Below are 25,983 nucleotides of genomic sequence, written 5' to 3'. Positions count from 1 at the left end.
GCAGATTTCTGTATGTACACGGGATGGCTCAAGGTGCATAGACACTAGGAATGATGCAGCAACTGTAATAGAAAAAAAAGTACATTGAAACAAGTGAAACAAAGAAGAAATATACTGTAATGAATAAATGGATAGAAGAATTATACTAAACAGTTAAACAGTATACAGTAGTAACAATGATCAAGTAATAGGAGTATTGTGCTGCAGCAACGATAATTGTTATAATACACAACCTATCCTGAACCTCTACGGGGACAACACTAACTGGGGGGAGTGTGTATGTATGTATATATATACTGTATATGCCACAATAACAGTTCAGCAGTCAGTAGTATGTTTCCTTATTTCTTCTGCTTGGCAGCTTGTTGGGGCCTCACTGTTATGGTGGAGAGCTCATGTTAATATGCCTTTTAAGAACTGGTGCAGGCACTGCCAATGCACTTCTTACAGAAAACTTGTACAACGTGTAATGCAGGGTTGGCCAGTGGCCTCTCATCGCTCTGTGACAGAATATCCTTCTGCTCAATGGTAAAGTGTACCCCAATCAGTGTCCTCAGCGTCCGGCTTCTTTACACTCAGACAGCAGGCTCAACCAGCATTCAGGACATCCTATGATGTTCTGGAATTGCTGCAACTGTGTCCCTCTTTCACTCAGATACAGCAGCCTCCTCGCAGCCTCAGATTTCTTGCAAGCTGTCTCTCCTCTGACATTGTGCTCGCTGGCAAGTTCAACAGTTCAGTCCCTATTTAGAGACACAGGGAGTTCTGGCATTTAGCAGCTTCATCAGCCTCACCACACCAGTAGCTTCCCTCTCTCTCTCTCTCTGTGTGAGACTCAGTATCTCTAACTTGGGCTTCTGCTCTCCTCTCCTCTTGCAGCAATCCCTCCTCCTAGGACTTGTAATTCCACATGGTATCTATTTGCTTCAGGGCTGCTTCCTGACAACTACATCTCCCACAACCTTCCACACTCCTCCTCAGACTCTCTAGTCTAGTAGGTCATATCCTCAGTGAACCCCGTAGTGGATGGAGGAGGCTATACACTGGCTGCTCCATGTTCTGCAATAGGAGTGTCTCCTGCATCATTGCCCCTATAAAAGTCCCCTCTGCAGCACAGACACAGTGACCCCTTTCTGCCAGAGCTGCAGACTGGGCTACATATAAAAGACAGATTGGTTCAGCTCTACAGTTCTTACTACACCTTTAAATGCATTTTTTATTGCAAGCAGTGTAAGTAACCAAAAATGTGGTCTGTTTTCTGTCTTTAGCAGTCCCTGTAGAGCAGGACATGAGTGTGTGGGGAAGAAAGCAGCACAAGGAGCCAATCATTGTCAGTTAATTGGCTTACAATGAGTATGCTGATAGGAGGAGAAATCAGTGGCAGAGAGATGAGCTCTTCGCTGTGCTGCTTCTTCTTTACTGTCCAGTCATGGTCTAGAACAGGTCCATGATCCATGATAGGCTACGCTCAGAAGTGGGTTGAATGATGCTAACTGTCAGACTGATGACATCTGGAAACAGAAGAAATTACTGTGGGGGAAACAATAAATAAAGGGGAGTATTGCAGCAAAAGCTGCTTTTATTTATTCTTTTATTTTTTTTATCATTTAATAAGCTATTTATTTTTATTATTGTCCCAATGACCCTTGTTTTCTGCTTATGCCACATAACACGATCGGAAATTCGGCCAGCTAAAGACCGATGAGAGCTTTTCACCGGAAAATGTGACTGTGTGCATGCTCCATCAGACTTTTGCTGGCGGAATTTCAGCCAGCAAAAGATTGAGAACATGTTCTCAATTTTTCTGATGGAAAAAGTTTTGATCGGAAATTCCGATCGTCTGTAGCAGTTCTGACTCACAAAATTCCTAAGCATGCTCAGAAACAATTCGACGTATGCTGGGAAGCATTAAACTTAATTTTCTTGGCTTGTCGTAGTGTTGTACGTCACCACATTCTTGGCGGTCGGAATTTTGTGTGACTGTGTGTAGGCAACACAAGCTTGAGCGGAATTCTGTCGGAACTCCGTCGGAAAAACCGTCAGAGTTTATTCCGACAGAACGGTCATGTGTACGTGGCATTAGAGATGTCACAGTGATAAATGTGATTGGATAAGCTCCCAAATAGGGCAACAAACAGCACAGGTCCTAATCCTTCCTCACTTTAAAGAAGTTTAGACTGAAGTTGGGATTTAAAAACAAAATCAGATTCCACTTGATCCTTCTCTCATTCTCTTTTGTTTTGGGTTTGTGAAATGAAGACCCTTTTATGCATTGTGTGCTTTCTGTTGGAGCCAAATGTTAAATGTATTGTTTTCTGCAGAACGATGAGTTGACACCAGCAGAATCCCCTTCAGTCTCCCCAGCCGACATAGAAAAGGCTGAACAGCTAAAAGATGAAGGTAGGTTTTTTTTTATGTTAAGCACTGTGTCCAAAAAAAGGCATGCAATGAGCAAAGGAACCCATGTGAGGGAGCCCACCTAGAAGTTGTCACCTGTACTGTGCCAATTATAAGCCCATGCACTCCTCGCCCTGACAGCCGCAGGTACACAAAGGGTGTATATAGGGAAAAGGGGGAAATACCTCAGTCGTTTATGCAGTGGCAGCTGGTGCTCAAAATTTTTGGGGAATGCAAATAAACTGAAAAAAAAAACATCAATTGCAGCCTCACTGTTAGATGGGGAGTACTATGAATAGATCTGGCGCTATACCTATATATGAAAATATATGTTGCCAAAAACTTAATAGTGTACTAAATTAAAAGTGTTATATCAAACTGGTGTGTAAGTGCCAATGTGCAATAAATAATTCTAGTATTGAAATAAAAATATAAATATATGAACTATAAACGAAAAAGTATGTGTATAGAATATTTGTCGCGTTGGTAAGTATTTGCCAGCGTGCTGGCTATAAAATGTAAGATTAGCTTGGGTGCAATGGAAAACCTGAAATAGTGATCACTTCTTAAACTCTAGAACATGTAAATACCTTAAACTTGTGAACTGCTTAATATATTAGTGATCAATTGGATAAGAATTATACAAATAAAATATGAACCGCAAAAAAATATAACCCAGTAATTGGATTTAGAGTGCACAGATGTGACAATAAGGTCTATGCATGCAGTAATAAAATGTACAAAAAATATATGATAAATATCAGTACATCAAGTGAAACATGCCAAATATTGGGACTGAAAAAATAAAAATAAAAATTGTTTTTCAAAAATAAAATGAAAATAAAAATAAATATAAATAAAAATAAAAATAAAAATAAAAATAAAAATAAAAATGAAAATAAAAAATAAAAATAAAAATAAATATAAAATAAAAAATAAAAAATAAATAAAAATAAAAATAAAAATTAAATATTTGTCCCGGAAAAAGTCTAAAAATATAAAAGATAAAAAGTAGACAAGCAAGAAGTCTCTAGTGCAGTGCAATTAGTGGGGGATTTCCCGTGGGTGAAGGAAGGGATGTGATGGATCCAAACTATTCTTCATGCATTGTGGACACTTCTAGGTTGTACTCTCACCAGAAAAATAACCCCGTCCGGGGTGGATCAGCCTCCACAGTATGAGCTACTGTGTCGCTCTCTGGCTTGCTTCAAAATGGGCTGCTGAGGATCCCTCGTTATTTCCAGGTGGAGTGTGCCACAGTATATATATATTAAAAGAGAGGACCATCCATAGTGTGATACCGTATAAATCAATTTATTTAAGAAGATACTTAAAACTACTCACACTTTTGGTAGGAGTAATAGCATGAATGGATACAGTATAAAGGATGCAATGTGAAAGGTATGGAAGCTGCTGGGAGCGTTCCGTTCGGCTTCCCCGCCGTCTGTAATGGAGCTGGGAGCGTTCCGTTCGGCTTCCCCGCCGTCTGTTATGGAAGTGTGTATTAGATAGGCCACGCCCTACGCGTTTCGTCACTGGGACGTCATCCGGAGCGCTCCGGATGACGTCCCAGTGACGAAACGCGTAGGGCGTGGCCTATCGAATACACACTTCCATAACAGACGGCGGGGAAGCCGAACGGAACGCTCCCAGCTCCATTACAGACGGCGGGGAAGCCGAACGGAACGCTCCCAGCAGCTTCCATACCTTTCACATTGCATCCTTTATACTGTATCCATTCATGCTATTACTCCTACCAAAAGTGTGAGTAGTTTTAAGTATCTTCTTAAATAAATTGATTTATACGGTATCACACTATGGATGGTCCTCTCTTTTAATATATATATACTGTGGCACACTCCACCTGGAAATAACGAGGGATCCTCAGCAGCCCATTTTGAAGCAAGCCAGAGAGCGACACAGTAGCTCATACTGTGGAGGCTGATCCACCCCGGACGGGGTTATTTTTCTGGTGAGAGTACAACCTAGAAGTGTCCACAATGCATGAAGAATAGTTTGGATCCATCACATCCCTTCCTTCACCCACGGGAAATCCCCCACTAATTGCACTGCACTAGAGACTTCTTGCTTGTCTACTTTTTATCTTTTATATTTTTAGACTTTTTCCGGGACAAATATTTAATTTTTATTTTTATTTTTATTTATTTTTTATTTTTTATTTTATATTTATTTTTATTTTTATTTTTATTTTTTATTTTCATTTTTATTTTTATTTTTATTTTTATTTTTATTTTTATTTATATTTATTTTTATTTTCATTTTATTTTTGAAAAACAATTTTTATTTTTATTTTTTCAGTCCCAATATTTGGCATGTTTCACTTGATGTACTGATATTTATCATATATTTTTTGTACATTTTATTACTGCATGCATAGACCTTATTGTCACATCTGTGCACTCTAAATCCAATTACTGGGTTATATTTTTTTGCGGTTCATATTTTATTTGTATAATTCTTATCCAATTGATCACTAATATATTAAGCAGTTCACAAGTTTAAGGTATTTACATGTTCTAGAGTTTAAGAAGTGATCACTATTTCAGGTTTTCCATTGCACCCAAGCTAATCTTACATTTTATAGCCAGCACGCTGGCAAATACTTACCAACGCGACAAATATTCTATACACATACTTTTTCGTTTATAGTTCATATATTTATATTTTTATTTCAATACTAGAATTATTTATTGCACATTGGCACTTACACACCAGTTTGATATAACACTTTTAATTTAGTACACTATTAAGTTTTTGGCAACATATATTTTCATATATAGGTATAGCGCCAGATCTATTCATAGTACTCCCCATCTAACATTCTCCACCCCACCAGGTGGATAGTAATAGAGGCAGCTCTTACCTATTTTTTCCTTCCCCTATATATTTTTTATCTACCCTGTATTTTTTACATAAGTTCCATAGCGCAACCTACTACCTTTATTCTTGCAGCCTCACTGTGCCCATCAATTGCAGCCTCATTGTGCCCATCAATTGCAGCCTCACTGTGCCCATCAATTGCAGCCTCACTGTGCCCATCAAATGCAGCCGCTGTTCCCATCAAATGCAGCCACTGTGCCCATCAAATGCAGCCACTGTGCCCATCAAATACAGCCACTGTGACCCCAGCCCGTCTACTCGCTGTCTGACTGGCACTTACCCCATCTTGGTGGTGGATAAGGCAGCCTGGGACGGTGGTGAGCTGCGGGATGGGCAGCGGGTCAGGCAGCGGTAAGCTGTGTCCTCCATGCAACTCTTCTTTCTTCCTGCTAGGCATCCAATAGGAGTGCCTGTCCTTTCAGCCAATCAGGTGATGGGTATTAGACACGCGCTTCCTGATTGGCGGAGAGGCAGTTCAGTGTTAGAAAAGCGAATATGTATTTGCTTTTCTAACACACCTGGGTGGGCTCTGAGTGCAATGCTCTACGCTCCAAGTTCACCCTATTTTGAAGCCATTTAGAACCTATAGCTCTAATCAGGTGTTTAAAAAACTCCCCCGCCACTGTACCTGCCGCTGTAATTCAGGCGCCCGGCGTCCTAAAAGGGTCTGGGTGCCTGAATAGGGGGTGGCCGTAGCGGCCATGGATAGATTCATGCTATGAAATGATACATATAGGCGGGTGGGGTGACAGAGGGGGCGGCGTCCATGCGCCCTTAATGGACGGGCCGCCATTGCATTTATGACTGGCCCAGTACAGTGACTGCTCACTGGTGGGCTCACTCATATGGGTTTGGAGTAGAATCCAAACATGCCAGAGCTCATTCCTAGTTACCAGTATTGCACATAGGTACTCTGCAGCTGATTTTTCCTCATTACTGACTTACCGTGCCTTGTTCTGCACTCCGACTGTGTTCTGTGACTGTGTGAAGGCAGCAGTCTTGGTTGAAGGCAGGGCTTTGCTTCCTCATGTCACACACCAATGAAGAGAATAGTAGTGATATCAACAAATATCACTCCCTATCTCCTGAGACTAGCAGTCAGTGGTTGTAGTGCCTTAGATTTTACACTGCAGATATACAACTGAGTCTGTAGGCACAGGACTACCTAGGTACCCTCAAATATCAGCCCTCCTATTTTCCAGGAGGAATTGCAGACAAAAGATACCTTTTCAGTATACTGCATTAGCACAACTACATTTTCCTTATAACATGAGAAATCTTTACTTTTTGAGTTCAGTTTCACTTTACAAAAGTTGCAAAGAGGAAATCCTTCTAAGATCCATAGTTAATTACAATGTTTAATAGACAATGCACAATAAATGGTGTTTTTTTTTCCTGTACCACAAATAATCCTTGTGAAATGAAGGAACTTTAAGCTTATCCAGAATACAGAATCTGTCCCAATGGAGTAGACATAGGGATTTTAGTTCAGATATATATATATTTTTTTTACCTATTTTTCATACATTTTTTTTAATGTTATTCTTTAAGGCCTGGTTCACACCTATGCATTTATTGGTGCGTTTCAGTTTTGCAGAAATACACTACAGTCCATTTGACATGGTTTCCTATGGGTGACATTCACATATATGCATTTTATGGAAAGGGCCAGGGACTTTTTTTCTGGTTTTTGCTTCCATAGACTTCAATGGATCAAAAAAGTGTATTGAAAAACGCAAAATGCATCTGGAATATGCAAACTGTAACCTGCATAGGTGTGAACCAGGCCTGAGCCAACTTTAGAGAGAAAAAATCGTTAGAAACTAAATTTCTCTTTGGATTTTCTAACTGAAGCATATTTCTGATTCAGGTAACAATTACATGAAGGAACAGAACTATGAAGCTGCTGTAGAGTGTTACTCACAGGCAGTTGAGTTGGATCCAAACAATGCGGTATATTACTGCAACAGGTACTCTTTCCTTATTAAATATGTTCTACTTTTCTTCAGTGTGTTCTTTGTCTCAGAATATCAATATTTTGTGAACTGTGATACTTAATGTGTTTTTTTTTTTGTACTTTACACCCCATTCACACTGAATGCGGCTTTAAAGTCGTGCTACTTCAGTGTGACTTTAAAGTCGCCGGTCAGTGCGATTTCATGTGTGGCTTGCCAACATCTGTGTGACTTCATGCACAGATGTTTTTGCAAGTTGGGCATGAAATCGCCAAAAATAGTGCAGGAACCTTTTTCAAATTACAAGTCAGAGTAGCACTGATTTGAACAGTTCCATAGGCACAAAAAGGGTGCGACTTGTCATGAGATTTTAAACTGTCAGATCGTATGACAAGTCGCACCGTTGTGAACGGGCGCTTATTGATCTAATTACACTGGTCTACAAGTTTTGGGAAATTATTGACCTCTGAGATAAAATGTGCTAATTATTATATATTTTTATTAGATGAACTAGAAAACAGGTGACAAAGGTGCTGGTTGACTAAAGTTTTAATAAAGATTTAAACACAGGCGAGTATGTTTGCCTACAAGGGAGGGAGGTGTCTGATGATCACGATGCCTTGTAACTTCTCAACAAAGTACGATAGAACAATGAAAATGGTACCACATGGAAGTATATACATTTATCTTCACTTTGAGACTAAAGATTATTACCTAACTGTATTTTATTGTTCTTTTAGCGCAAGGTACATTTCTTTTGGTCAGATCTATGCATCATACAGTTACATTTGGTGGCTTGTGAAAGTGTCATTGCCTAAGATTTCCAAGGAACAGTTGCGTGATATTTTCCCTCAGAAGCCAAGATGCCTTGAAACTGTGTAAACAATACAGATAACTTCTGCTACATTTGTGGCAAGGTTATATTTGCAATTCAAAAGTGCAGTATGATGGCAGTGGTAAAAAAGAGATACCACCTATATTTTGGATGCAAGGTCAAGAGCCTCATAAGGCTCCATGCACACTGGACGCCAGATTGCTGGCAGAAAAAAAATGGTTGAAAAACGCTCTTTTAACAGCGTTTTGTACTAGCATTTATGCACTTTTTTTAGCGTTAGCATTAATGGGCGTTTTTAATAAAAATATACAGAGGACACTCCAAAAATCCCACAATGCATTGAAAAAAATAGAACGCCGAACACTAACGTGCGTTTATGCACGTTTATTGGCGTTTGGCGTTTTTTTGCAGTCAGAAAAACTCACTTTGAACACTTTTTTTGGCGTTCAGAGAACCGCCCATAAACTCCACTGCTGATAAAAGCTAAAAGACATCCATGTGTGCATGGACACATAGGATAGCATAGAGCGGAGTTTATGGGCTGTTAAAAAAAACGCCCAAACTCCAAAAAATGCCCCTTTATGAGCTCCAGTGTGCGTGGAGCCTTATTGTTGCATTACATGTGCAATTTATCTGTGTCATTGGCTAAACAAGAAGAAAAAGTCCATGCCTTTCACAGTCCCAATGGTGTGGAGGGAGCAGGAAAATGTTACATGAAAAAACAATAAATTAATGCAAAGTTATGTTATTGGTATCAATAAAAAGATTCATTCATAATGATTGATGTGGCACCATTCTCATTGCCATATTACCGTACATTTATTTTTTTCTCAAACAAAATATGATTATTGAGCATTGAAAAAAAAACATCCAAAATCCAGAACACATTGGATATATAAAGCCGCGTACACACGGGCGGACTGTATGGCCTACTTAGTCCGTCATACAATCCGACGGACAGTCCGTCATACTTTCGAATGAACGGACTTGACCACACACACCACTTTTTGAGCGGACTAATACGGCGTACTAAGTCCGCCATACTATCCGCCCTACTTTTGAAATGAACGGACTCGCCCACACACGCGGAGGAAAGTCCGCTCATTTCGAGCGCGTCTCCATGGGTTGATGTCACATGGGGACTATGACATCGTAAGGGGGCGGGGTCACCATGTGACACCAACCCATGTGACATAAAGCCATGTGACACCGCCCCTTGTCCCTATATAAGTGGCCGCGCAGTGCGTCCCTGGCATTCCGGCCGGAGAGATCGTCGAGGCAACATCTCCTGGAGAAGAAGAAGAAGAAGAAGAACGGAAGGCGGCGGCGGCGACGGCGACAGAAGACCGGGCCACCGCCTGTAAAAGAGCTATAAGAAGGCGCGGTGGCCCGGCAGAAGAACCGAAGAGGGGGACAAGACCCCCGAAGTCGGGAGAAGAGGCCGGCGGCGAGGAAGAAAGCCGGACTCCTCCGCTAGCAAAAGAGCTACAAGAAGATAGCGGAGGAGTCCGGCGAGAAGACCCCCGAAGACGGAAAACCCCCGGAGCTGTGCAATAAAGTATTTTATCTCGTGTGTTGTGTTTTTTTTTGTACTTTTATTTTACAGGTGAATGGGTAGGGGTACATTGTACCTCATACTCATTCACATAGGGTGGGGGGCCGGTATCCGGGGGCCCCCTTATTAAAGGGGGCTCCCGGATTCCGATAAGCCCCCCGCCCGCAGACCCCGACAACCAACGGCCAGGGTTGTCGGGAAGAGGCCCTTGTCCTCATCAACATGGGGACAAGGTGCTTTGGGGTGGGGGGGCCGCGTGGCCCCCCCTTCCCCAAGGCACCCCCCCATGTTGAGGGCACGCGGCCTGGTACGGCTCAGGAGGGGGGGGCGCTCGCTCGCCCCCCTTTCCTGGCCGGCCGGGTAGCGTGCTCGGACAAGGGTCTGTTGTGGACTTGGGGGGGGGACCCCACGCCAATTTTTTTCGGCGTTGGGGTTCCCCTTTAAGTCCATACCAGGCGGCGGGGTCAGCGACGTCTCCTTCGCAGGCCCCGCCTACCTGGATACCCGCTCGAAATGAGTGGACTTTTCTCCGGGCGGGAAAAGTCCGCTCATTTCAAAAGTACGGCGGACTGGCATACACACGGGCAGATTGTCCGCCGAAATGCGAGTACGACGGACAGTATTTCGAAAAATCCAAAATACTTAGTACGCCGGATTGCACGCTGAAAAAGTCCGCTGAAATATGTTTCGACGGACTAAGTAGGCCATACAGTCCGCCCGTGTGTACGCGGCATAAGACAGCAATCAACAACACACCAGTGTGGAAAATAATGTACCCGAGCTACATATATTGGTGAACAGTTTACCTAAAAAGAAAAGGACAATGAAGTGTCATTGTAAAAGAATTGTTACAAATTATCCTGTTCATAGTACAACATCAGCATAACTATAGACATAAACGGTCCATGACCAGGTCCGCTGGAGCTAATCCAAGGATATCTAGCCACGAGGACACCTCTGTGTCGGTAATTTAACTTCTCAAGTCTGATGGTATCCCCCATTTGTGTAATCCATTACTTCACAGTAGGCGGTTCTGTGCACTTCCAATGCCTCAAAATGAGTTTGTGGGCTTGAAAAGGGGCTCTGGCAATAGCCTGCCTTGGAATTTCCTCAACCGGAAGGTCATCTAATATACCCAACAATTTCTGGAATCTGGACTTGAAAAACTGTATTAAGAGTATCAATGACCTTCTTCCAATATAAGTGCAACTTTGGGCACCTCCATAGGAGACGTATCAAATCCCTGTGATCTCTGCAATACCTAGTTCATGTGGGATCCGATCGCACCCCCATACGAGCCAGTCTGTCTAGCGTATAATGCACCCTCAGAACTATATATAATTGGGAAAGGCATTGGGCCACATTTAGTGAGCACTGGGTAACAGACTGTAGAGCCTTTTCCTATTGATCCTCCTTAAAGGCTTCATAGAAAAAACATGCACCAAAGTGCATTGGAGGACACCCCCTTGGACTTTAAATGGCAGAAATAAAAATGTAAAGGATCAAAATAGAGTTAAAAAAGGCACAAGGGTTCCTACTCAAAGGCCCAAACACCCTGCTTCCACTGGGACACTACTTTAACTGCTGGAGACCCTTTGTAAGTGGAAACCTAAAACATATACCGTAATTAAAGATAGGATTAAGCCCAGGCACCCATTAATCTTCCCCCCTTTGGGCCTGCATGATGAAGCTGTAAATAATAAAAATGCATAGAGGAAGGGAGCGCAAATGCAGACTGGAGCTCAGAAAAGGCTCGTAATTTCCCATTACAAAAAATATGAGGCATGTGAGTGATACCATACTGTAATTTGGCCACCTCCTGGTAGTAATTATTATCCCAAATAGGGGTGTATCTAGTAAAGCCAGTGACATTTTGTAACATTCTGACCTTGTTCCAAATCTTTTGCATGAGGGCATAAGTGGGGTAGAGTATGTTGGAATTGCTGAAATGTAATGCTACCAAGCCATCTGCCACCCCTACACCTACTATAAAGCTAAGAAGCTGAGTGGATGAATCTAACAGGTTAATTTCCAGTTCCTTCAGTGGATATAAAGCCCTTGCTATTTGCTGCAATTGAGAGGCTAAGTAATACAGCCATGGGTTTGGTAATGCCATTCCACCATCGTCTTTTGGGCGCTGTAACTGTTCCAATTTTATTCAGGTTTAGAGTGTAAGATGAGGGGTCTAAAGATAGAATTGATTATGCAAAACTTTTTCAAGGGAATAACCAATAGTTATTGCATTAGGATCATTTTGATGATCCTACCCACTGTGGATAATTTCAATTTAGTCCACACCTTGACACGGTCACTGCAGCAGTTAATCAAATGTGTCGAGTTGAGGCTAATATAATCCAAGGGGCGCAGAGTAATCTGTATGCCCAGATATTGAAATGATGCAGAGACGGGAATGTTATGTATCTCCAATAGTGAGGGGTCCAGTGTCCTATCAAGGGGCATCAGGGAAGATTTTGTCCAATTTACAACCAGACCTAAGTACTTTCCAAGTTCCAAAGTACTTTTTTTTTGTTTATAGCGCAAAAAATAAAAACTGCAGAGGTGATCAAATACCATCAAAAGAAAGTTCTATTTGTTGAAAAAAAGGGATGCAAATTTTGTTTGGTAAAGCATTGCATGACTGCGCAATTGTCAGTTAAATTGACGCAGTGCCAAATTGAAAAAAGTGCTCTGGTCAGGAAGGGGGTAACATCTTCTGGGGCAGAAGTGGTTAAATACCTTCAACAAATTAGACAGTATACAATCAACATATTGTTTATATACTTTGATGGATAAGCCATCTTCCCCCGAAGCCTTAGAATTGGGAAACAGACTAATTGCCATCTGCAGTTCCTCCAAAGTCATGGGAGCATCCAACTGTCCTCTGGAGGAGCTAGACATACTGGGTAATGGAATAGTGTCAAGATAGACATTTAAGGACTCTGTTTAATAAGTTTGTTTGGACCTGCATAAGGATGAATAATAGTCTCCCATCAAGTATGCATTCTCACTGCTCCAATGGATGAGGATATTTGTTGCGAATACGTTATCTTTGCCAACAGGCGCCCAGTGTGTTCACCCTTTTCATAGGAGGCCAGCCTACTAAAAAAACGTTTCTGCTCTGCCACCGAAGCGGTAATACGACTCAATGCATCCTAGGCTGATATCCATGCCTCTCTAAGTTCATCATTGGGATTATCAATAAATTTTGCCTCCAAGTCACTAGCCAACCATTCCATTCCCTCCCTCTGGGCACCCGTGTTCCGCTTAATAGCCTGAAGTTCTGAACTTCTGTGATAAACCCCCCCTAAGGAAGGCCTAAAAGGCCTCCCAGGTAGTGCCTGCTCTCGTGACTTCAGCCTGAGTACTCCAAAGATCAGAAATTAAAGCCACTATGTGCTCATGGGAAGGGAAGAGGTTTAACCAAAAGGCATTAAGCTTCTAGGTAGCCTTTGCTAAGGTAAAGGGAGGGCGCACATCCAATTGCACAATTAGTGGGGTCTGATTAAAAATACTCCTGACAGCATATTGAATATTTAACACATACCAGTACATTTCAGCTGTAAGTGAACGTAAGCATAGGTCTAGGTGTGATACGGAGGAAAAGGCTTGGAAAAACAAGAAAATTGTTTTGTTTTTCAGCTGTTTTGCCCACCAAAGGTCTAGCCACCCTACTTCATATAATAACTTTTTCAGGGCAGTGTGACGAGTCCCCCCTCCCTGTAGTAACAGGGTGGTGCGCCTTATCACATTTTGCAGAAAAGTTATGGAGCATAATCAGACAGGAAAGTTATGGAGCATAATCGCACAGGAAAGTTATGGAGCATAATCGCACACCCCCCTCGTAATTTTGAATTATTTTGATGCAAATTTGACCTGAAGCTGTATCTTGGAAACTGGAGCCAATTAATACTCAGGACTTAATTTTCCTTTTATTAGTGACCCAATGCTGGTAAAATTTAGCTACTTTCATTTACGAGGCTTTCTCCTTGCAGACCAGTGTAACCCTTAAACCTGTTGGTAGACTTTAAAGTTGTCAGTTTCTGTTTGATTTGGGTTTTGTTGTGGAATAACTCTAATGCCGCGTACACACGATCTGAATTCTCGTCAGAAAAAGCTCTGATGGTTTTCCCACAGGAATTCCGACAGACGGTCACATCAAATTCCAATCATTTATAACGCGGTGACGTACAACACGTACGACGTGACTAGAAAAAGGAAGTTCAATAGCCAATAGCTTCTGTCTCGTAGTTGAATCTGAGCATGTGTGATTTTTGGCGTGTCGGAATTGCATACACACAATCGGAATTACCGATAGAAAGTTTTTCTGTCGGGAAAATTGAGAACATGCTATCAATTTTCGGCTGGTGGAAATTCAGACAGCTAAATTCCGATGGAGCATACACACGGTCACATTTTCCAATGAAAAGCTCTCATCGGTCTTTTTTTGGCCAGAATTCCAATCGTGTGTATGCGGCGTAATCCTTTTTTGTTTCCTCTTGGTGCTGGTGTGAAGTTGAGTCAGTCACAGCATTCAGCACCACCGAATGTCCTCCTTCACCAGGAACATGGACAGCTGCTAGAAAAGTGTTGTATGTCAGTTGAGATCTTGTTGTATGGAGCCTATCAGGGTCAGTCCCAGGGCTACAGAGGAATAGCCCTCAAGGTGTAATTCATATTATATATTCTTATAGTTAAATACTGAATCTTACCTTCTGAAAATATGAGCCATTGCTCATAATCGATCAGTAACACCACTCAGAAGCCATAGTGCACACAGTAATGACAGTAGGGAATTGAACCCCAGTCCTCAAGATGGCAGTGAAAATATATATAAGATATAAGGAATATATATAATAATTTATTAATTTTTACTTCCATTAAAATGTATTACAAAACAGCTTTTTTTTAATTTATTTTTATTTTTGCATATATTCAAGGGCTGCTGCACATAGTCAGTTGGGTCACCATGAAGATGCAATAACAGACTGTGAAAAAGCCATATCAATTGATGAAAAATACAGCAAAGCCTATGGGAGAATGGGGTAAGATACCACCTAACATTTGTTTTTCAGTTCCATGGTAGTGTTATGTAAATGCACATTGCTTGTTAGTTGTTTTGTTCTCTTTTTTTTTTTTTTTTTTTTTTTTTTTTTAGCAAGCAGCCTCAGTTTAATTTAGAATGTTGTTTTCACAAAGTCCAGTTCCTGCACATTTTTTTAACACTCACTACATAAAATTCCACATGCATTGATACCACTAAATCTGCATTAAGAGCACTGCATAGCATCCACATATATGTGGTAATGAAAAGTAGGGCATCTGTTCCATGGGCAAAAATATGGGTAAAGGTCTTTAAAGCAAACCTGTATTTTGTCTGTCAGGCAAAGCAACAGGTTTACATGAATGGCTGCATTAATCTGCTGCAGGACACACCTTATCGATCACTCCCTGCCGCTCTGTATAGTGCTAGGAGAGAAGAAATGACCTAGTACATCGGGTATTAAGGAGTAAGTGAACCATTCTATGTGACTAGTATTTGGCTAATCACTAAGCTCCAGCACTGTTGCATGAGGAGTGTGTAAGCCAGGGGTGCCCAACCAGTGGCCTGGGGGCCACATGTGGCCCGCAGAGCCCTCTGATGTGGCCCGCGACCTCCTGCTCCGGGATGGTGGTTTGGCAAGCCCAGATTGCAGGTTACCTACCCGCCATGCCAGAGCATTAGTGTTGTGAATGAAGCCAGCGGTAAAGAAAGCAAGCAGTTGCGGAGCAGAGCCTCTTAAGCCAATGCTTCCTGTATAGCACCGGCTCCTGTCATAGGTGGAGTGATACCAAATGCACTCTGCTTGGAACAGCAAGTTTATTACTAAAATCAGTGTATATATGGACATATCTGTTCTGCAGTGGTTACTGGGCTGCTTTCAAACTGATCCACAGGTATAGTGCAGTGCACCTGCGGCTTACCTGCACTGAGCCATAGACTTCTGGTTTTACCTGTGGGTTTGGTGCACTTTCAGAAAGTGCATCACACCTGCAGAAAATAATAGAATTCTATGGCAAAGTACAGCTAACATGCAGGAAAGCCACAGCTGCGCTGCGTCCACTGAGTGGGTAGACCGCAGACCATCAGTGTAAAAGTAGCCTTGGGCTTCTTTAACGTGATCTGTCTGACCCAATCGGAAGTTCCATTCACCTCTATGGAGCAGCAGATGTAAACAGACTTGTGTCCATTTACACCTACCTATTTCCAAGCCAATCGGCTAAAAAAACAGAAGTGGTTCTGTCTCCTTCCATTTGATCAGATGAGAGGGCCCATAGAGTAGAGTGGGCTGTGTCTGTATCCGCTTTGCATACACAGAGCTGATGCGGACCTGTCATCTGCTCATTGTGGCCCATGACTAGTTACTAAGTCGCTTAAGTGGCCCTCGCTCTTCAAAAGGTTGGGCACCCCTGATGTAAGCAATATATTTACTTGAACCTGATTACAGTTGTATTATATGTGTATTGTATGAAATATAATTAAGTTATTATAATTTTCTACACAGGGATGTGGTTGTAAAGTGTGAAATAAGCCTTTCTAAATCTACCAATTCTTTTATATTTAGGCCTCATGCACACTGGGCGTTTTTAATGCTGCTCCTAGGGATGTTTTTGGGGTTTTTTTTTGCTTTTAAATGCCCCTTCATGTTAGCCTATGTATGGCATGTTGGCAGAAAAAAAAAATTCTTGACTGTAAATGTGTCTAAATGCGTGTATATGCTTCTAAATGTATCTAAGCGCTAGACGCATTTAGCTCTTGAGCGTTAATTAATTCAATGGCCAGAATACAATTTTATTCTGGCCAAGGAAATGAATTAATCCTCAAGTCCTTGACGTGCCTAAACATGTTATATGCGTTTACAGGCCTCAATCATTTTTTTGCTGCCAAAACACCAAACTCACAAGAGGAACGGCATCTGGGAGAGATAGAAAAACGTCTGTGTACATGAGGCCTAATAGCATGTATGAAGTCAAATTTTGTTTGGTAAGTTTTGGATGAAGTATGGAACAGTAAAAATCCCGTCAAGTCAGGTTTTTTTATTTTTTTATTTTATTTATTTATTTTTTTGCTGTTTGTGTCCCATAGATTTTGCTTCACTTCCTGTCCCAGAGGCAGAACAGGAGGTGAGAGAAAGTCTCTTAAAAGCGAAGGGGGATCCCATGTTTGACAGTTTTCACTAGGGTTGCACCAATATTAGTATCGAATTGGTATCGGTGCCGTTACCGAGTATTTGAGCAAGTATCTGTACTCATGTAAATGCACAGATACCTGAAACCGATACTTTCAGACTCGGTTCTGCCAATGGGTCTCCCCCCTGTTGACAGCTAAAGTGTTAAAGAAGTCCGGTAATTGGAGCTGGGAAAAAGAAAAAAGCAGCGGGCAATGTTAACAACATGCTGAAACACTAAAATAAAAAGAAACATTGGGGGTTATTTACTAAAGGCAAATCCACTTTGCACTACAAGTGCACAAAGTGCATTTGAAATTGCACTTGGAAGAAAATAAAAAACAGCATTTTAGCTTGCACATGATTGGATGATAAAATCAGCAGAGCTTCCCCTCATTTCAGATCTACCCCTCAGATTTACAGCGACTGCACTTCCAAGTTCACTTTCAGTTTAATTTAATGCATTTAATAAATAAATGTAAATGAACCCTTTCATGACTAACCCTATTTTTGACATTTGGTGTTTACAAGTTAAAATCCATATTTTTTGCTAGAAAATTACTTGGAACCCCCAAACATTATATATATATATTTTTTTTAGCAGAGACTCTGGAGAATAAAACGGCGATTGTTGCAATATTTTATGTCACACGGTATTTGCGCAGCGATGTTTTAAAGGCAACTTTTTGGGAAAAGGGACACTTTCATGAATTTTAAAAAAATGAAACAGTAAAATTAGCCCAATTTTTTTGCATAATGTGAAAGATAATGTTACGCCGAGTAAATAGATACCAAATATGTCACACTTTATAATTGCACGTACTCGTGGAATGACCACAAACTACGGTACCTAAAAATCTCAATAGGCGACGCTTTAATTTTTTTTTCCGGTTACCAGGTTAGCGTTTACAGAGGAGGTCTAGTGCTAGAGTTATTGCTCTCGCTCTGACGATCACGGCGATACCTCACATGTGTGATTTGAACACCGTTTACATATGCGGACACGACTTCCATATGCATTTTCTTTGCTGCGTGAGCTCGTGGGGATGGGGGGCGCTTTAAAAAGAAAATAAAATTCTTATTTATTTTAAAATTAATAAATTGTTTTTTTTTTTTTTAAACATTTTTTGATCACTTTTATTGCTGTCCCAAGGAATGGAAACATCCCTTGTGACAGTAATAGGTGGTGACAGGTACTCTTCATGGAGGGATCGGGGGTCTAAAAGACCCCCGATCCCTCCTTTATACTTCAAAGTATTCAGATCACCGTTTTTGGCGATTCTGAATACTGTATATATTTTTAAATCTGGCGTCATTGGCAGCCGCGTAAATGGGAAATGACGTCATGACGTCGCTTCCGTGTTTACAATTAGGAGACTGGAATTCAGTGGAATTTTCAGTGCATTTTCAAGTGCACTTTGCACTTGTAGTGCAAAGTGGATTTGCCCTTTCGTAAATAATCCCCATAGTTTATTTTTGTATCTTTCTCTTTCTCCATCAAAGGCAGATCAAAGGGATGAACAAATGCTCCTCTGTTTAACCCCTTATTAACCTTTAATTTACTATAATCAGCCTTAATTAACTCCCTATTCTCCATTTAATTATTATTTTCCTGCTTTTTTTTTGTTCACATCTATTTTATAAATGATAAACAAAACTTTTTTTTTTTTTTTGCTTTGTTAGTGAATTTTTTTGCACATATATATTAACATATATTTACACATTTCACATTGAAAAAGCGCAAAATTAAAAACAAAAATCAATTTATTTAATTTGTAACTAACTTTTTAATGCTTTGTACCATTGACAGCTAAAGTGAAAACAAAACAGTTGCGGTAGATATTGGTAATTGGTATCGGCAAGTACTAAAAATAAGTATTGGCACTTGTAAAAAAAAATGGTATCGGTTCATCCCTAGTTTTCCCCAATCAGATGTCTTTATTGAAAGATTTTCCCTCTACCTCTGTTGTGGTGACAACCATAACATGTTTGATTTTTCCATCACTTCCTGTACTGGTAATCATCGTCACCAAGACAAACCGAGAATGTGAATCTCGTCAGCAAGGACACACACATCAATGAAACTCTTACCGGAGTTTTCATACTTCTGTGCTCTGTCCAGGGCTACATAGAATGTTGGCTCTAAGTATATTTTATTTTTTGAAAATCTGAGATTTTAAAAAAAATCCCCCATTAGTACATCCCCCCCCACACACACACACTAAACAGTTATTACATGTGTGAAATTTCTTACGGTTTTCGAGATTCGTGATTGAATTTTCAGGAAGTCATCTTTGTGATTCAAAAATTGCATCATCTTTTCTGGCAGAGAGGATCTCTTAGAACAGTGATTACATCATATCCTTTTCTCTCTCTAACTGTAATCAGATTACATTTCCCATGAATCCTTGGGATAGGAGTGAATGTGGGAGGTACACTAGGCTTGTACATGTAAATATGAACCCGCCCACTTCAACATAAATCACACCCCTCATTCTGCAGCCAGCAAGCCATACATAAGACACGGTATGATAGGTTACAGCCTTATAAGTGCAAAGCATCTTAACCGCTTCAGCCCCAGAAGATTTTACCCCCTTCCTGACCAGTGCACTTTTTGCAATTCGGCACTGCTACTAACAATTCAATTGCGTGTCCCGCGACGTTGTACCCAAACAAAACTGATGTAATTTTTTTCCCCACAAATAGAGATTTATTTTGGTGGTATTTGATCACCTCTGCGGTTTTTATTTTTTGCGCTATAAACGAAAATAAAAGAGATAATTTTGAAAAATACTGATTATTTTTTACTGTTTCATGTAATAAATATCCCCCAAAAATATATAAAAAACATTTTTTTTCCTCAGTTTAGGCCGATATGTATTCTGCTACATATTTTTGGTAAAAAAAATCGCAATAAGCGTATATTGATTGGTTTGCGCAAAAGTAATAGTGTCTACAAAAGAATAGGGGACAGATTTCTAGCATTTTTTTTTTTTATCATGACTGCGACATTATGGCGGACACATCGGACAATTTTCAAAATTTTTGGGAAAAATCAGCATTAGTACAGCAATCAGTGCTATAAAAATGCATTGATTACTGTAAAAATGTAATTGGCAGTGTAGGGGGTTAACACTAGGGGGCGATCAGGGGGTTGTGTTCCCTGTGTGTGTTCTAACTGAAGGAGGGGAGGGGACTGACTAGGGGGAGATAACAGAATGCTGTTCATACTTTGTATGAACAGACGATCTGTCACTTCTCTGCTCAGAGAACCGGGACCTCTATGTTTACACACAGAGATCTCGGTTCTTGCCATGTTACGAGCGATCGCGCGAGCCCAGCGGTCATCGAGACTGCTGGGCACTCGCATCGGCTCCGGGGGCGAGCTGCTGGCGCGTGGGCCCCTAGTGGCCACCGGAGGGAGCGACATAACAGCGATTCGCACAAATGAGCCATGTTGCCGCAGTACAACTACGGAGGCTGATATTAATTGAATGCATTTAATTAATAAATGTGAATTAATGCATTTAATATAAATGCAATGCAAACCAGTGTCAACCAGTGCTGCATGTCAGGGACCACCATGTCAAGCACCACCAGTCAGGGACCACCAGTGCCGAATGGCAGGGACCACCGTGTCAGGGACCACCAGTCAAGGACCACCAGTGCCGAATGTCAGGGATCACCATGTCAGGGACCACCAGTGCCGCATGTCAGGGACCACCAGTGCCGCATGTCAGGGACCACCAGTGCCGCATGTCAGGGACCACCAGTGCCACATGTCAGGGACCACCAGTTCTGCTTGTCAGGGACCACCATGTCAGGAACCACCATGTCAGGGACCACCAGTGCCGCATGTCAGGGACCACCAGTGCCGCATGTCAGGGACCACCAGTGCCGCATGTCAGGGACCACCTTGTCAGGGACCACCATGTCAGAGACCACCAGTGCAGATTGTCAGGGACCACCAGTGTTGAACTTTGGGGACCACCAGTGCCACTTGTCAGGGACCACCATGTCAGGGACCACCAGTGCCGCTTGTCAGGAACCACCAGTGCCGCTTGTCAGGGACTGCCATGTTAGGGTCCACCATGTCAGGGACCACCAGTGCCATTTGTCAGGGACCACCAGTGCCGTTTGTCAGGGACCACCAGTGCCGAATGTCAGCGACCACCAGTGCCGCATGTCAGGGACCAACATGTCAGGGACCACAATGTCAGGGACCACCAGTGCCGCTTGTCAGGGACCACCAGTGCCACTTGTCAGGGACCACCATGGGACCACCATGTTAGGGACCACCAGTGTAAAGCCAGGATTATTTTCAAAAATCACTTGTATGACATAGTGGGGATCTGCCAGGGTGTTCAGTATTGTATATGAGAACGCTGATCGCTGATGCCCTGCCTCCTGCCTGTATTATGATTGACAGCACACTGTTCTATACAGGTGGGAGGTGGACATCCAGCGATTGATGTTCTCATATAACAATACCTGACACAGTGGGAGATCCCCACTGTGTCATACAAGTACTTACTGATAATATTCCCCGCTCTGCACAGAGATAGCTGGTGGGAGGGTCTGTGCGGCAGGGACGAAGTGGGGGGGGGGCGTTGCGGCGGGCATTGCGGCAGGGACAGAGTGGGGGGGCGGTGTGGCAGGGACGGAGTGGGGGGGCCGGTGCGGCAGGGACAGAGTGGGGGGGGGCAGTGACTGACAGGATTAGAGGAAAGAGAAGGAGGACACCTCCTCCATGGGCGGCACAGACCGCTTCCGCCCACAACATGTCTGCTTACTCACTTCTCATTTTCAGTGGACTACTACTGGGCTCAGAAGAACATGGATGGCAAAGTTGGTGAAAGTAGGAGATCAGCAACAAGGACATGGGAAAAAAATTGTCGAGTTCTGCTTTAAATGGTTGGGTTGTAAAGTGTATAATACGCATTTTCTAAAGCTTATTAAATAATGTCTAATGGTGCCATTTGTGTACAGACGAGCCCTGGCAGCCTTAAATAAATACAAAGAAGCAATCAGCAGCTACCAGAAAGCCTTGGATCTAGATCCCGAAAATGAATCCTATAAGTCCTATCTGAAGATTGCAGAACAGAAAGTCAGACAAGTCCCCAGTCCTGTAAGTACAATATTTTACTGGTTTATTGATGCAATAAAGGAAAATTTAACTGTTATTTATCTAATGTTACTATCCTTCCTTGTCTACTGTACTAGTAACTTAACATTTCTATAAAGCAAGTGCCTTAAAGTGGTTGTTAACCCATGCATATAACTTAAAGCTTTTGTTAACCCCCAAAAAGAACAGATCCTGTTCACTTAAAGCAGTGGTTCTCAATCTGGGGCCGGGACCTTCTCGCTGCCGCCCATCTGGGCTGTTCCACTCAGCCTCTTCACAGCCGCTCATTCAGTTCACGGCATGGCTGTGGGGCAGAGATTAGAGGTCAGTTGACTGGTGAGGAATGAGAAGTGGGAGGGGCTGGAGGAGACTCAGATCTCCTGATTTCGGCATAGGTGTTACTGCTGCGAGAAACCACAGAGCTGGAGACACACTGGAGTAACACCACCTGTATTTAGAGTTGCCATTAAAAGTCCCCACTACAGTTCTCAGATCAGCAGATGACCTTGATCAAGAGCACCTAAGTTGGCTGATCAGAACTCCTCCCAGCACTGAAACTCATCCCACCCCCCACCAGTATTGCCACTCATCCCACCCCCCACCAGCACTGCCACTCATCCCACCAGCACTGCAACTCGTCCCACCCCCCACCAGCACTGCCACTCATCCCAACTCCTGACCAGCACTGCCACTCATCCCAACCCCCACCAGCACTGCCACTCATCCCAACTCCCCGCCAGCACTGTCACTCATCCCACCAGCACTCCAACTCATCCCACCCCCCACCAGTACTGCCACTCATCCCAAACCCCACCAGCACTGCCACTTATCCCACCAGCACTGCAACTCATCCCACCCCCCACCAGCACTGCCACTCATCCCAACTCCCCGCCAGCACTGCCACTCATCCCAACCCCCACCAGCACTGCCACTCATCCCAACTCCCGACCAGCACTGCCACTCATCCCAACCCCCATCAGCACTGCCACTCATCCCAACTCCCCGCCAGCACTGTCACTCATCCCACCAGCACTGCAACTCATCCCACCCCCCCCATTACTGCCACTCATCCCACCCCCCACCAGCACTGCCACTCATCCCACCAGCACTGCAACTCATCCCACCCCCCACCAGCACTGCCACTCATCCCAACTCCCCGCCAGCACTGCCACTCATCCCAACTCCCCACCAGCACTGCCACTCATCCCAACTCCCCGCCATCACTGCCACTCATCCCAACTCCCGACCAGCACTGCCACTCATCCCAACCCCCACCAGCACTGCCACTCATCCCAACTCCCGACCAGCACTGCCACTCATCCCAACTCCCCGCCAGCACTGCCACTCATCCCAACTCCCCACCAGCACTGCCACTCATCCCAACTCCCCGCCATCACTGCCACTCATCCCAACTCCCCGCCATCACTGCCACTCATCCCAACTCCCTGCCAGCACTGCCACTCATCCCACCCCCCACCAGCACTGCCACTCATCCCACCCCCTGCCATCACTGCCACTCATCCCACCCCCCGCCATCACTGCCACTCATCCCAACTCCCCGCCATCACTGCCACTCATCCCAACTCCCCGCCAGCACTGCCACTCCCATTCCCCCCACCCCCCACAAAGGAGTAAGAGAAGGAATAAAAATAGACAATACATGGAAGGGAGAGGAAAAGAGGGGGAGGAAGAAAAAGGGAGAGAAAGAACAAATATGGCTAGAGAGAGGGATGGGGGGGGGGGGCAAGAAATTAGGATTGAGAAAGATAAAAGGGAAAGAAAGGAGAATAAAGAGAGAGTGGTACATCATAAAATGAACCATAAGGGGTTTTAATACTGTACAAGTGGAAGGGACTCAGGGAGCGCTAAATGTCTGTGGGTTAGAGGCGCAAATTACTTGTCTTGCCTTGGGTGCTGACAAACCATGCTACTAAAATCATTTTACTGTTGGGGGTCCCCACGTTTTATGAAGGGGTCATGGCACTAGAGGGTTAAGAACCACTGCCTTAAAGAGGAAGTAAAGGCAAAAAAAAAAAAACACCCTGAAAGGCATAATGAGCTAGTATGCATAGCATACTAGCTCATTATGAATAACTTACCTGAGAACGAAGCCCCCGAAGCGGTCCTCCGTCTTCCTCTTCGCCGCTGCCATGTATCCCGGAGCGACTTCCGGGTCTCGCTGCTCCGGCGCTGTGATTCGCCGGAGCCGCGATGACATCACTCCAGCGCATGCGCACGGGAGCCGACACTCGCGACATATCGCCGCGATCTGCGGCCTGCCCAGTGCGCCTGCAGGTTTAGGAGATATTTCTTGGACCTACAGGTAAGCCTTAATCTAGGCTTAACTGTAGGTCAAAGTTGGTTGTAAGGGTTTACAACCACTTTAAGGCATGTTATACAGCACAGTGCTTGTGCTCTGTCATTTGGCCCCTTGTATCTTCTGTAATACCTGGCTGATCCTACCCTCCCCCTGTACACTGACTCTGATATATCAGGGCTGCTGAGCCCTGACACTGTAGTCAGTAAGTGCCTCTGCGTCATCCATAGCCCTGCTCTCTGCCATCTGTGTCCTCTCCCCCCTCCCCTCTCTGAGTGTCTCTTGTCAGGACGTGACCCCCCCCCCCCCCCCCCGCTCCTGCTGCTCTCATCTCATAATTAACATTGAAAGCCCCCATCCCCCTGTATTAGAACTAGAAGTTCCCTTTTGTCTGTGTTATATCATAAATATGCTTATCTGTACTGATAACACAGCGTCTTCATGTGATCATGTGACTCCTTGGCTCTTTCTCTCCTCTCTCCTCTCCACAGGGGAACTTATTGTTATAATACAGAGGGGATAGGAACAGTTTATAGAAGTGGCTTAACAACCATTTTAATAGAATCCTGCTTGTTTCCTAATGATCCGTCAGCTCTCTCCTCTGCCCAGCTGACAACTGCAGCAGGCGGGGCCAAGATTCCCCTGCTGACGTCAGCCAGGACGAAAGAAGAAAAGGAGAGAGAGAGAGCCGGTGGGTCACATGAGCGCCGATCGGCCCAAAAAAGGTATAAACAATTTTTTTCCTATAAACTAAAGAGACGGGAACACCTGTCATTAAGAAGCAAGCAGGATTATATGAGATTTTAAAAGTTATTACAGCAGGAGGGGGGGGGGGGTGCGGGCACTGACAACTGACACAGGAGCAAACAGGCAGGGAGGGGGAGGAGGAAGAGCAGGATTGTGGATGACGGAGGCACATAAATCGACCACAGTGTTAGAGCTCAGCAGCCATGATATACCAGAGGGGAGGGCATAGCCAGGCAGGATCAGCCAGATATTACAGGTGATACAAGGGGCCAAATGACAAAACACAAGCACTGTGGTGTATACTATGCTTTAAGAGAGCAAGATCTTCTCTTTTTTTTTTTTAGGTTAACAAACACTTTAAGTAAAGTGTATAGAAGCGTGTTAAAAAAAAAAAAGGTAATGAAGCTGATATAGTAGTAGAATATGTTCACTTTGCAGAGTGAAATTAGCTTGGTTTAGCGAATGAAGCTGTGAAGCTGTGCTGTGAATATTCAATCATGTGCAAGGAAAAAAGCAGGATTCTTACTTGCACAGGATTGATTGTTTGAAGTCATCATAGCTTCACCTTATTCACTAAGCTAAGTAAAAATCCAGACAATAGGAGATCTGAGTGGCTCTAGAATATCATGCACCCCATCCCATTTAATGAAAATCATGAAAGAGAAGGATTGGGATTATTGCGGTTCTTTCCAATAAATGATACATATAGAGTTGATATTAAAAAAATACTTACTTTATTGGTACAAAAAAGAGAGAGAAGAGCAAAAAATGTAATTAAAACCGTTGTAGAGCATATTACATAGTACATGTACTGGGTCACTGGTGTCCCAATAAAAGAAGGTGGTCACAGATAGATGTTAAATCCCAACATGTTTTGGCAATCATGTCTTCCTCAGGGGATAATATGGGACCACCACAAATAGCCCAGCTCTAACACAAAATACAA

The 25,983-nt window shown here is 43.2% G+C and overlaps 1 protein-coding gene across 2 annotated transcripts in view; it reads left to right on the top strand.

Moving 5' to 3' along the window:
- SGTB (small glutamine rich tetratricopeptide repeat co-chaperone beta) overlaps positions 1-25,983 on the top strand; it is a 114,381-nt gene that overhangs the window by 68,251 nt on the left and 20,147 nt on the right. For both annotated transcript variants that reach the window (XM_077462644.1, XM_077462643.1), the window contains exons 4-7: positions 2,322-2,400; positions 7,169-7,268; positions 14,581-14,685; positions 21,838-21,976. In XM_077462644.1, the coding sequence (XP_077318770.1) occupies positions 2,322-2,400; positions 7,169-7,268; positions 14,581-14,685; positions 21,838-21,976 (423 nt within the window). The remainder of the gene's footprint in view (positions 1-2,321; positions 2,401-7,168; positions 7,269-14,580; positions 14,686-21,837; positions 21,977-25,983) is intronic.

Source organism: Lithobates pipiens, unplaced genomic scaffold (genome assembly GCF_037356315.1).
Source record: "Lithobates pipiens isolate NorthernLeopardFrog02 unplaced genomic scaffold, aLitPip1_a1.2 Scaffold_3, whole genome shotgun sequence".
NCBI lineage: Eukaryota > Metazoa > Chordata > Amphibia > Anura > Ranidae > Lithobates > Lithobates pipiens.
The sequence above is the reverse complement of the archived record's forward strand: the minus strand, read 5'-3'. Positions and strand labels throughout refer to the sequence as shown.